Source organism: Calonectris borealis, chromosome 1, assembly GCF_964195595.1.
Source record: "Calonectris borealis chromosome 1, bCalBor7.hap1.2, whole genome shotgun sequence".
Classification (NCBI taxonomy): domain Eukaryota; kingdom Metazoa; phylum Chordata; class Aves; order Procellariiformes; family Procellariidae; genus Calonectris; species Calonectris borealis.
In genome coordinates, this window is record NC_134312.1 from 81734418 (window position 1) to 81748208 (window position 13791).

The 13791-nt window shown below is 34.2% G+C and overlaps 1 protein-coding gene across 5 annotated transcripts in view; it reads left to right on the plus strand.

The window, feature by feature from the left end:
• The window catches only part of CCDC91 (coiled-coil domain containing 91), a 171461-nt gene that overhangs the window by 98207 nt on the left and 59463 nt on the right, over positions 1-13791 (plus strand). For 4 of the 5 annotated variants that reach the window (XM_075162664.1, XM_075162673.1, XM_075162690.1 and 1 more), the window contains one exon: positions 343-450. The exons of the other annotated variant lie outside the window; for it this stretch is intronic. In XM_075162664.1, the coding sequence (XP_075018765.1) occupies positions 343-450 (108 nt within the window). The remainder of the gene's footprint in view (positions 1-342; positions 451-13791) is intronic. 5 annotated transcript variants of the gene reach the window in all.

Sequence of the window (13791 nt, forward strand, 5' to 3'; positions counted from 1 at the left end):
ATGTCTGGCTTTTTTTTTTTTTTCTTCAGCAGCTTTCATATGCTTCTCTTCTTGTGTGGTCCCACTAAACTGAGTATATTTAACAGAAATACTCTCCCTCTCTATCTTCTGTGTGCTGCTCTCTTTTAAGCAGACTGTGTATAAGAAATCTGAGATCCAAAAAATTTTAGTCCTGACTGAAAACAAGGTAGTGTTACATAGAAATGTATTTTAATAGCTGCAAATTCCAAATTTATAACAGCATTCCACATTCTGGTTATACACAAGTATTAGTAGATCTGCAGTTACCAATAAACATCCCAGTTCTATCTTTGTTGAATACTCTGTGCTTTCTTTTTGCAGGCACTGCTACAATCTACTGTTCAACAGCAAGAAGCAGCTATTGAAAAACAGTATATACTAGCAATTGAAAAACATTCTCATAAATGTGAAGAACTTCTTAATGCTCAGGTATGGATGTGGCACATACAAAAATCTTTGTGATTTTCTTTTAGTTTCAGCTCTTTTCTGTTTGAAAAAATACTAACGTATGCGATCACCAAAGAAAATAATCAGTCTTTCATCTTGTGTCCTCCGCATAACAGTAAACACAAGTATTTTAAAATACAAAATAAATATGACTCTTCGTCTGTTGGTATCGGAGGTGTTTTATAACATTTAAACCAGCTTAGAACAGATTCAAGAAGAGTGTGGCACTGAGAAAAAGTCTCAGAGCAACTTAATACTCCTTTAACAGCTGCCATTTTCTGTAGTCTTGGAGAAAACATGCAATTATGTTTAATTTATGTAGTTAAATGCAGGATTTGATTGTATGTGATTTGCACAAATTTTTGGTCCAAATTTTTGATGCTTCTTAGATGGTAGACACAAACATCTGTTGTCCAAACCTACTTTTATTTCATAGAAATCTTACATAAAAAAAAAACCACTAGCTATGAGGAATTACATAATATTCAAAAATAGATACATAAATAGGCCTATATTGGCTCATTTAATATGACTTGAGTAAAAGCACACTGCATAGCAAGTATTTGGAATCACAGTAATTACTGATGAGTATCTGAACAGCATAAACCTGGTTTGTTATTCAAAATATCTTGATTTGACTTAAGTACAGCTCTTGAATCAAAATAATAATGAACATTAGTATATAAGTTTAAAAAAAAAAAAAAAGTTAATTTGCTAATAGCATCCTGAAGTTGTTTACATTGCAATTAACGGTATTAGCAGTTACCTTTTAAGTACTGTTAGCAACAATTCTGCTAAAAATACAAAGGATAATAGTTTGTTTATTTAATTTTCTTGGTGTATATTAGACCTAAATACATCAAAAGTCCACTTGAAGTATTCCGCCATTTCCAACAGTGTTTTATGACCATTTCACTGTTCTGACTGTATCAATTAACACTTAGTGCAAACGTATTAAATATATAAACAATATGAAGGAAAGATGTAATAGTTTGGAGAAATTGATTCCATCATGAATGAGGAGTTTATTGCCCAGAACTACAGTTATTTAATGCTTACCATAATTGCTTTTTAAGCAGAGCTTTAAAAATGAATTTTAAGCAAATTAAATGAATGTATTGTTTACTGACTTGATATCATTTTCTGAATGTTAAAAAGGAGTGAATCTCGTGAAATCTGGAAGAATTATGGGAAGATTTTTTGAGGGTGTACTTACAGATTGAGCAAAAATATTGCTCCTGTGATCTGTTACATTTGCATCACAAACTAAAAGGTGGGGACAGAAATGTGAAACCATGTTCAAGAGTTTCAGATTTACCTGGGGGAGAACCCAACAATGTAAGGGACCTATTCTTGGTCGTAGGACAGAAGAGTATTTATGACATAACACAGTGCCCACTTCACAACATGTCTACATTTAATGCAATTTAACACCCCTTTTGGATCCCAGAAGAGGTTTACATTTTGTTCACAAACTTCCAAGTCATTTCTCATTCAACTCAATCAAGGTTTACCACCTTTAATTGTAATATAAAACTGAGATTTTTGAAGTCTAATCAAGTAGACAAGTGTGAGTGCTTATGGTAGAAGTACCAGGTTTAATAAAATAGGATTTATACTGGCAAATTTTGTTCACTCATAAATCTTTGTTGGAAGAGATCTGAGAAATGTGGAGTATGTTTTTATTCTTTTTGAATACATCTATTCTTAAATGTATGTTTTGGTGTTTGTTTTAACATTTGTTTTTGTTCAAATTATTTTCTTCTGTGCTAACAGTTAAGATTGCTGAAATGATTACTAATGATTATACACCGAGTTGATTAATATTCAGTGTTACAGGATTGTACATACATATCCACCTTTACATGGAGAGTTATGAGTATCTATATCACTGTAAAGAATTTTTTTTGGTGCAGCAGTAATCACACAGTGCAAGTATGTTCTGTACACAAATAGCTTTTTTTTTTTCCCCCTTCTAATATTCTTGCCTTACAAGCAGTATTTTGCCTTCAAACTTTTAAGCCCACATAAAACTTTATCAACCCTCATTTGCCATTCCTTCTAAATTTTCTGCTGTTTTATTTCCAGTTCCACAAAATCAAGATTATCTCATGTAATAACTCCTTCCTCATGCTTTCTTCTAATCCCATTTTCCCCCTAAATTCCCATACCCCTCCCTCCCAAAAATGTCTCTTTGAGAAGGAGTAAAGGCTGTTTTTCTCTGCTTGTCTTTAATTTATTATTAGAGTTTATTTAAGTTTCTGATTTTGAAGCTGTATTTTATCAGGGTGTTGTGCCTGTGATGGAGGTGCATGTTAAAAGTCTGTCTGGAGAGTTACCATACTGCTGATACGGTCAGTGTACAAGGCTGTATCTTCCAGGATAGGGGAAGATGTGAAAGGCCTAGTTCTATCCTGGACAAGTTTCTGCAATTCATATTCGATCATTACATGTGAGATTTTGCAGCACATTGGCTAGCTATAGGTAACATCATCACCATCTAGAGGAGAGAACCATTAGCCCATCAACACAAATTGTCTTCAGTTCTGTATCTTGTTTCAGGTCTGTCAGCTATCTCTTCACTGTGCTCTTCTACCAAATCTAATTCCATAGGTCTGCGGTTTAGGACATTGCTAAAATTACAGAAAGTTCTCCAAAGTAAAATTCTGAGCCATTTTCTATTCTGGCCCTTCTGACAAATGCCTTCCCCACCGATCCTAAAATAAGAAAGTTCTGGTCTATCTTCTAGTTTAATTTCATCAGCTTGAAGTTCAATATACTCTCTGACATACTATACTGAACTGCCTCTCAGTGAAATGTCCCTCTGTATTAATTGTTATCCCTATCCGTTGCTTTTGAAACAAACACTTGAGAGAGAGGCCGGCAGTATCAGTTACTATTCAGTTACTGCCCACAGATGCCAGGTATTTCTACATTTACCGTTTTCTTAGTCCATTAATGTCACTTGTCTTGAATATCCAATCTCAAATGTCCCCTAGGTCTGGAGCTTATGGGTTCCCCTCCCCCTTTCCTGGAATGTGTTGAAAGGACCAGTTCCCTCAAAGAAATTGATGATCATTGTAAGGGATGCTACCTGGGAAACAATCTCTAGGGCTGCTGTTTTTTTTTTTTTTCAAGGAAATACACCCTCACATCAACATTTCAAAAAGCAAACCAGGCATTCTTGTGGCATATTCAGGGGCACCAGGGTCATGGTGCCTTTCATCAATGAACAGGACAATGAGAACTCTCCTCCTCTATGCCAGGAATCAGTCACGTCATATAGTGAATATTTAGGAAAGCAATGCATGTCAGTTGTACATTTCTAGCATTTGAGGATATCAGAGAAAATGTCATTGGAAAACATATGTCAGTTTATTACAAGTTGGAAAAACACAAATTTCATCCTTATCATTTTCTGAGGGGCAAACATATTTGATGTTGGTTCCTGAAAATGAACACCAACTTTGATCTTGTGGTTTAACTCATGTGCTCTATGAAAATACATACTGAAAAACATGATCAACAAACTTTTGAACAGAAACTTTTCATACTCAGAAAATGAAGGCATATATAACAGCAAGTTAATAAAAGTGTTTCAGTATAGTCAGGTATTGTGATCAGTGCTGGAAATGAGATGCCACATGAGGTAGAACAATATATATCTTGTAAAGTATGAATATTAAAAACAAAAACAACAACAAAAAAAATCAAACAAAACCTAAAAACAAACCAGACATCTTGACAGTAAAATTTATCTCTCTGTGAGATTACTGACAAATTCACATCATAGTTCTACCTTCTTTAGTAAGTGCTAGCAATCTTTCATCACAGATGAGGCATGGAAAAGGTCTACAGGTTATGCATACTTCGATTTTTAGCGGGAAAGAGCAGCAATTTTTTATATATATATTTATATAATTTAAGTTCATTAAATATATCTCATACTTACGGATAAATATGATTTCATCATATTTCACCATGAGACTTTGTAACAAAGCAATTGCCTAGGCTGGATGCAGCTAGCAGAGGCAGGTATCGCTGGCAATATTCTGCTGTTCCATACTTCAATATGTGGAATGGAGTGTCTTTCAGCTTTCCCTGTTTTCCAATGTTTGAATAGAAGTAGTCTGTTCAAACATCAAAGTAGGCTTTTCTTCTGAACATAGAGAAGACAAAGAGACTGAGTAACTTTAAAAAGCACAGACCGTAAGAGGCACTATAAAAAGATGGAGTAAATAAGCATCTCTTATTTAAAAGTATTTATTGTGTAGTACTAGTATATTCTAAATAATTTTCTTATTAAGGTTGGTAGACCATGAGCATGATAGTGTAAAAGGAATGACTTGTTTTCACTGGAAGCCCTAGAAATTATGAAGTATCAGAAATTTCTCTCACTATTCAAAGTAAATGGTGTTAAAAATGTAGACTATATTGAGGTTGATTTTTATATTCTTTTTAAAACAGTCAATGATCTGTGTATTAAGGTAAAATAAAATCTTAAATACCTGTAGCAAATCACTTCTCAATTATGAGAAATCATTTTCCCTCTATTTCTTTATCTTGCACTTTCCTTACCTCGATGTTCTTTCCTTACTGTCTTCTAAACAGTGTGAAACAGGCATTCTTGGATGGGGAGGGATTAAAGTATGTGTGAAGTGAGGCTCAGATCACACATTTCCATCTTTAAATTATGACTTGACAATATTCATCTTCTCTATGTCTTCCTGAGGAAACAGTATCAATCAAAGAGATACAACTGGACATCCTGTGTAGTGTTTTCATGTTTGGATGTAATTAAGGGGGATATATTTTACTGCAGTCTTTACATATTTTCCATTTTGATTCATATAAAAAAAGAATACAGAAAGACAAGGAATAGAAGTCTTTAATTTTGTAGTTCAGTTGCATGCATATTCCTTTCCTGAGCTGGATGACTTCTACTCAGTAAACCCTTAAGGATGTGCCTTAAGGTTGTGTGGCCTGCAGTTTTCCTTTGCATAGAGTATATTATGCTGAATTTTTTTCCATAGTTTTAAGAAGCCGAAGGAGCTGCTAGTGTAATTGCTGAGTCAGAAAAGCACTCGAAGTGTCACACAAAAAGGAAAGAACTCAGTTAAATACTTCCTCTGCACTTTTGCATATTGATATTTTTGGTGATGATTTTATGTGAAGCTATGAAACAAATCTGGCATTTGTAGATGCAACAACGTTTAAGATAAGTAGAGTTAGCCCCATGTCCTTAATTCTTTTTCCACTCTACTTTATCATAATGTTGGCTGTCATTTGTATGACAAATAGCAGTTCAAAAATCTGTTGGATGGTGCATGAAATCTTGTGCCCTTTTTTTGAGATGCGCTCAGAAAAGTACTGGTTTAGCTTCAATTGAAAACAATTTGCTGAAAGGTCAGTCAGAATAGAAGTTCCATTTGCTAGAACTCAGGTTTTTTAAGTGTATGATGCTTCCAAGAACAGCTTGTGGACAAGCAGAAGACTGGTATGACAATAGCAATGAGCTGCTGGAATGTGATAGATACCTTACCTTATCCAGTATTTGGATGATGCATTTTGATGTGTTTTGCGTAGCCTTCTGTGAAGGGTACCAGTAAGTCCTCCGACAATTCCTAAAATGTCAAATGTAAAAAGTACTTGTCTTGTATAGCAAGTGATTGTTTGTTTGCCAGAGAAAATATTTATTTCATTTAGCAACTCAGTTCCACAGTCAGGAAATATAACTTTCTATTATTTCGATCTACTCATAATGTTCAGCATGTTTATATAATAATGCTTATTCTATGAACTTTTATTATTTATTTCTTCCCCGCTTGTAAACAAAAGAGGTTTTATGTTTTTCCCATCTAAAGGTAGTAATTGTGAAATCTAATGCCTAATCTTGAAGGGAGCCTATGCAAACTAGATTCTTAGAGAATTTTGAATATTTGCATTTTTAGGAGACATTAGCCGATTTTTGCAGTGAGAGTAGTAGGTACTTGAATAATCCTGAAGACTTGCAGACTGAAAAAATTAAGAATGCAGTGGACACAACCTTTCTGGTTCATTAATTCCAACTGTGATAGGTTTGGAAATTCTTGAGAGTCTTTATCATGTCCCCTTCTTTGGGCATTTCCTCTCAGTTCTCAGAAATCTTGCAGTTTGCTGCTGTGGGAATAATTGTTCATTCATTCCCTCCAAAATGAAATACTTCCTATCAGTCATTCCTGTTATGTTTTCATCTAATTCACTTTGCACCTAACCTCTCAACTTTAAATATAGTTCATCTAGATGTGTCTTTTCAGGTCTGTCGCTCTTCTGCCAAAAGCGAAGTCAGACTTTCTCAGAACTTCTTTATTCTCTGGTAGTTCCTGATTATGTAAAGGGGAAAAAAAGTATTTATTAGAATCCTGTTGTCAATTTGAGTCATTTATTCCTAAATTGACAATACCTCTATGATTTCTGCGTATATAGAGAATTAGAGTGAAAAGATCAAGAATCAGCTATTCCTGTGCTGGGAAGGCTTTTTTTTTTGTTTGGTTGTGGTTTTTTTTCCTTAATTCCTGAAAAAGTTTGATTTATCCTCACTCTATGTTCTGGTTTTGTATGTGTTGACTTTGTATCCAGTATTGCTTAGTATTTACCTCCCAAAGTAAAAGTTACGTTGCTAAGATCCAAAGGCATATCTATTTTTTGAAAAAATGTAAATCCTTACCAGAGTCTTCTAACTTCATTTGAACCTGCCCACTATCGCAAGATAGTTAAAGGATGATCTTGCAGTCCCTTTGCACTGTTAATTCAGCCAGGATACTTACAGAGTCTCAACCAAAAATCTTATTTGGAAATTGCATTTGGATTTGTCAAGTTCCACTTGAAAGTAGCTCTTTAGTGTGATTTTTGCTTTGTGCCTTTTGCTCATATAACAAGTTTCCTTAAAAACTTCATTACTTGTTATGAATTTATATCATCAACTCTTGTCAATACTGAACAACTAAGTAATACAGTATGATTTTTTTCCTCAATTATTTTTCTGTCAGCTATTGTTGAAAAATTTTTTTTTTTCCTCCATTTTGCTGTCTTCCGTTACTGAACATTTTGTTGTTTATATTGCTCGTATTTTAGGAGTTAATTTTCTTTTATTTTTCCTGATAGATGGAGCAATTCCAGGATTTCACAGGCTGTGAAATGAATTAGATCACAAAAACAGAAGGACTAATTAATACTTTTTTTCCTTTGTACTTTTACTGAAGTTCCTTATTTCTGTATTCTTCGGACCTCTAAGTTTGTGGATTTTTTAATAATCTGTATTACTATGTACGCTTTCTGAGAAAAGTATTTTCATTATTAGATGACTTTGTATAGCTTCTTATTTATTTATAAAAACAAGGAAGCACACATGCAGCAAAATGTTTTAAGCTTAATTTCAGCCTCTGATGTGCCTCAGATGATACAGTTTACATGCTGTCTGTATACTGCTGAGTGGAACCCTGAGTACAAGTATAGGCTTAGTTATTTTATTACCGCTATTATAATTTTTCTTTATATTTTCATTGTTTTAACTTTTCTGGTTTAATAATGTTTTGCTGATTCCTGAGCTTTCTCTTAGAAAAGTTTTGCTGCTTTGTTAGCCACTTGGACCTCAAACTGGCAAAAAGATACAGTTCAACCATGCAGTAATAAGTTATAATTTGAGGAAGTGGAAATATGTAACAGATGTTGGAATTCTTCAGACAGATTTTCCACCTTGCGCTGCCAAACACTCAGATGCCACAGATAGTGAGGACAGTGTAGGAAACCAGTTATGATTACCAAATCTTGTCATTTGACTTGGGCATAGTTTAGCAGTGCTGAAGAATAGGTGCAGTATAAAAGAATATGCTGTTAAATACAGCTAGCCCTTCTACAGGAGCAGAAAACTATTACTATTTTTTTAATAAGATTGCCTTTTTTCCTCAGGATAATATCTTGAATAGGATGTAGAAATGGACATATTTTGATAACATTACAGAATCATGATGCTATAACTGTGTATTTTTGTTATGTCATCTCCCTCTCACATAGAGATAATGTTTCCCACGATCTGTGTTATTTCTTCCTCCTGTTAGATTCCTTCATGAGAGACAGAAATAAAAGTAGAACTTTGTGGGTTAAGAAGATTTCTTGTTAAAATAGGTGAACAAATTTGAATTGGTGGATTCATAAAAAGCCCAATCCGGTGGTTTATTATTCCTGCTGGTGAATGAAGTACTGAAACATTTGCTAAATGTTTTTGAAGATAATTTTTCCCAAATCTTGAGGGACAGAGATTGTTCTATGTCCATATGTAATGAAGGTAGAAAAAAAAGTATTATATTGGAGATGAGAGATAAAGCCTTATTATGCATGTGTTTTTTCTGTTAAACTACTAACTACAATGCAGTTTCATTAGATTAAAAAATTCAGTAGATTTTTGTTATAAGAAAAATTGGTCATTCACTGAGGGTGAATTAGACATACATGTGTCTTAATATACTGGTTTTCAGAATGATGCCATTAAAAGAAGGTTCCAAGTGTCATTTCATTAGTGTGTGAAAACCATTTCCTCTCACAAAAGATCTGTGAAGGTGTGAAATATCATTATTTTGTTGCAGTAATACTACAAATAATGCAAGCCTTTTTTCTTTTTAGTATTAGGATATTCATGTTAACTTTGGTTGTTCTGTGATGTTGTTTGCTGTTTTGTTTTTGAATGATTATCTAGCTGATTACTTTTACATAAGCTACAAATAGCAGCTAACAAAATTAATTTATCCATACTGAATTTGGTGATCTGTGCATGATGATTTACTCAATATTGTGAAGGAACCAAACTGCACAAACATAAATTGGATGCCTAGTAGTTATAGCAAAAGAATTGCATCCTCATTTGTGGATGAAATCCTGTATTCGTTTCCTTTTAACAGTACAGGGCCAAGGAAGAAACTATCTATATTTTTAAAAAGCATTTCAGTTCATGCAAGATACCCTATTTTTGGTTTTTCTTTAAATTTGCAGTTTAGGATCAATAGGAATATGCAAGGAATTATAACTGTACTAAATTAGAATTAGTTATTAATAGCTTTAATACAGTGTTTTAGCTGTAAAATAGCTCATATCCTGCATTATTTCATTCACTCCATGAGTTATTATAATATATACTATGTAATCCTTCAAAAGATGCTTACCTGAAAGAAAAATGTCATGATTCCTCAGAAATAGATTTAATATATAAAAATAACAAAAAAGACTGACTAGTTGCTATTGTGATTAAATCTGTTTACAATGTCTTCTGTGACTCACATTCCAGGAAAAAAAGAAAGATTTTTTTGATTTCTTTTTTACAGGAATCAAGAAAAACCACAGGACCTCTGTATTTATATTTGAATCTACATCAAACGATTTTCTTTTGGAACCATTGCCTAGAGAACTTCTTGCAGGGAGGAAAACATTATAACCTATTTTTTAATGCCTTTTGTTTTAAGTTGATTTTCAGAAGACTCTTCTTGACCCTCTCTTGCTACTTTCCAGAGAGTAGGGTAGAAATAATATTTCTCTCCACTTTGGAATACTACTTTTCTAAAAAGTTTGGTTTTATTCTTTTATTGGAAAACACTTTCTTGTGTCTCATTGGGCCATCATGTCCCACTACAATTTGCTCTTCAGAATTTTTACACATCAGAATTTCGCACTCTTAACCCTATACTCCCTGTCTAAGGAATAAAAGGAAGCAAATCATAGCTTTATCAGAAAGAGGGCTAGGTAAGGGTGCTGGGCTATGGAAATTAGTTTAGGCAGAGTGATGCATTAAAACGCTATACTATTTGTTGTACCTAAGCTAAAGGCTTTTAGATCTGGCTGAGTATCTCTGCATAGTGTTCTACTGTCTACTATGCCTTATACATAATATGCACAATGTGAATGTGAAGCCTTAGCAAACTTACACTGGTTGAAAACTTTCTTGTTGCACTAAAGTGGAGTTTTCACTGAGTTTTATTTTGGCCTCATGCTGATTCATCCATCATATTTCCAGTTCAGGACTTTTTTTTTTTCCCTAAGATTGTCTGTAACCATAACTTTTCATCAATTTCCATTTTTGCACTTTAGTCCAGAGAGTCAGTAGGGTGTATTTGTTTAATAACAGCTGGATGATTGGACTCAAAGCTCCAACACATTTAGAATTTTCTTACCTGTTTTCTGGTTCTTGGATTGTTAATTAATAAAGCAAAAACCTCACTTCAACTTCCATTTAGAAATTTCATGGATACTGTCTTATAGTCCACACAAGTTAGGTGCTTTTTTCCAAACATAAGGCTCCGTAAGTAGGTCTTCATCATAACTTCCACAGGAAAACTGGAATAGACTTGATTATTTTTCATAGGACTGGTAGGTCTGATGAACTCATTAGCCTACTTACAGGAGGCTGATCAATCTTTCTGGAAGGCATTTATTAGGTTTACTTGTTGAAGCATGGGCAATATCCTCTTGAGTGGTACAATTACCGGGAGACCTCCAACTTTGACGTCCAGATAAGCCGAAGAGAAAGTGGCCTCTACAATGCTTGGGAATAAAAATTCAGTGTATAGATAGCTCACAGTGGTGCCTTAAGTCTCAACGCTCTTCCTTTATTCCTTTAATAGTGTCTAACAGAGAGAGGAACATGTTCATAATTCTTACCTGTGGAAACTGGAAACGCTGAATGAGATTTATTCAACTCACATCCTTTCTATAACTTTTATTCCTGTTGAGAAGGGGAGAGGGTTATGAGATAAGTTTGCTTAGCTGTAGGCATTTGTCTCCACATATGTGATCTTTAATTCAGCAGTGGTATGTATTGTTAAGAGACCTTCAACTATAGTTGAACAAAAATCTACAAGCCAAGTAAATGAACCTAAAACATCCTATTATTTCCTGTCAGCTAAAAATACGAGAGCACTTGAAAGCTCTCAAATGTGTAAGTTCTGAAGTGAAACTGTCACCTTTTATATGTTTTTAACCTTCAACTCCCTTTAATAACTTCATCTGAAAGACCAACTGAGGAAGCACTGACTGTATATAAATTTCATCATGGCCATGCAGTACCAGAGTCCAAAGTCATTCTGCATACATCTAGAAAATTAATGTACCTAATGCTTCTATATAATAACTTCTACTTAGAAGGTATATGGATTATTTTAAAATCTGAAGTACAAAGCAAGCTGCCCTAATTTGAAGACTAGTTCCAGAGGGGTTACGGTAGCTTGGTGTGCAGAGGCATTTAAACTAATAGCTTGGTATTTTATTCATACATTCATTAATCATTTCCTTTGCATTACTGCTTTTTTTTCAAAGTCTGTCAGAATGCTGTCATTATACAGAAATAGCTAAAATTTCCTTGATTGCTGTCAGAAGAGGGAATGCACAGAAACCTTTACTATCCATCACTTCCCACATTTCTGCTCAAGTGTTACGCATAACCTAGATACCTAAGTATGCCTTTGAAAGATGTGTGCTTCTGTAAAAAGGAATTCAGATGACAAGGTGGTGTATTCTTTTCTATAAAATGGATTAATAATACCACTAAGCTCAGATTACATCATTGTAATAAGCATAGCTTTCAAGTAGATTCCATGGCTCCATGTGAGGGCTAATACTACTGTGGGGCACAGTACTGTGAAAAAAAAAAAGTTCTTGATAAGTAATGAAATTGCTTATTAATTACATGCAGAATGGAAGCTTTCATCTTTTTTGTTGTATCTATGCTAACTATGCAATATGGGCTTTCTGGACTCAAGATCTGTTTCAGGGAGAAGCAGTTCACATTATTTTATTCTGCTTTGTCTATTTCCAGTTTCTTATTTCTTTTCATATAATTTATGTAATTTAGTAGCTGAAGGTACGTTTCTCTCTGAAAAAGAAAACTATTTGGCCAAATATAAATTCTGAAGCCAAATAAACAGTTCTTCAAGGTATTTCTCTAGGACTAGTACAAGAGAATTTGCTTTACTGGGTTGTATGGGCAGTGTTGCAACATTTGTGATGATATAGGAACTTTTGGAAGTTCAGGTATGAAGGTAACCATTTATGGAAAGTTTATTCCACATGAATAAACATTTATATTACAGTAGGACATGCCAAGCTATTCACAAGAGGCTTATAATCTTGAAATTATAAATTTTATGTTTCCATGAGAAATGGGGATGCTATGTAATGTAAAAGAAGTTGCATTGAAATACGCCAGAAGTCATTAGCTTTTATTTTGAAAGCATTCTCCATGTGCTCACAGTTACCTCTAGTATCTTGAAAAATAGGAACTAGTGTGTTTTTATACACAGATACAATTCTTAATACAGTTTTTACTGAATTTCTGTGAATTCCATAAAACTCAAAATGTAATACCATGTAGATTTTCTAATCTACCAAGGAAATACGAGATCCTAAGCTCAATTCAAGTGATCATACTGCAAATGGCACTCACAGTAGCCTTCATTTTAATGGTAATTGTTTACTCATTTATACTCATTGTCTACTCATTTTTTGGTAAAGTGGCAAGCAAAAGCAGTATATTGTATTTTAAAGATTTCCCTTCATGCTTCCACAAGAAGCAAACTGATTTATTTTATACTGCTGTCTGTATTTCCATTTGTTTGATATGCTGTCTTTCCATGAAACTGATTGAATTTGACAGATAGTCCAGGTGTTATTAAACTCCTTATTACTGTAACAACCAGCTGGAGTAACATTTTCTTGTTTTGTACAAAGAGTTGATCTCTGGATTTAGTTGTGCACTCTTCTTTGCAGTAAAGGGGTGTCACAAATGGGTTCTTTTAAGGCTGCGTAAAGAATCACTGGCAAAGGTACTGGCAAAGGGTGATTTTAATAGAAATTTATAGAAATGTGACTTAACAGAATTCGATGGCAAGGTTCACTCTATTACTTATTACATGGATTAAATTACACAGGGGAAAATTGTATTAGAATTGTGTTGGAATGATTTGTACAGAGATTAAGAGTGAAAGGGTTAAAAGGTAAAAGGGTAAAAGGGGGACCCTCCCGTTGCGTCACGAGGTTCAGAAGAGATCCAACTGGACCCAATCTTAGTCTCAGACTTGGACGACGGTTTATGTCTAATACAGAAAAGGATAGGAAGGACCTCCTGTTGGGTCACGAGGTTCAGAGTAGACCCCTTTGTTTTCTAAACTCCTTCTGAAAAAGGAGCCTAGGTGCGTCTGGATCTACCCTTAGTCTCAGACCTGGACAATGGTTTATGACTAAAGGGTTAAGGGTTTTTTAGCAGCAACTTAGAGTCTTACAATGCTTAAACATTGATCAATTTGA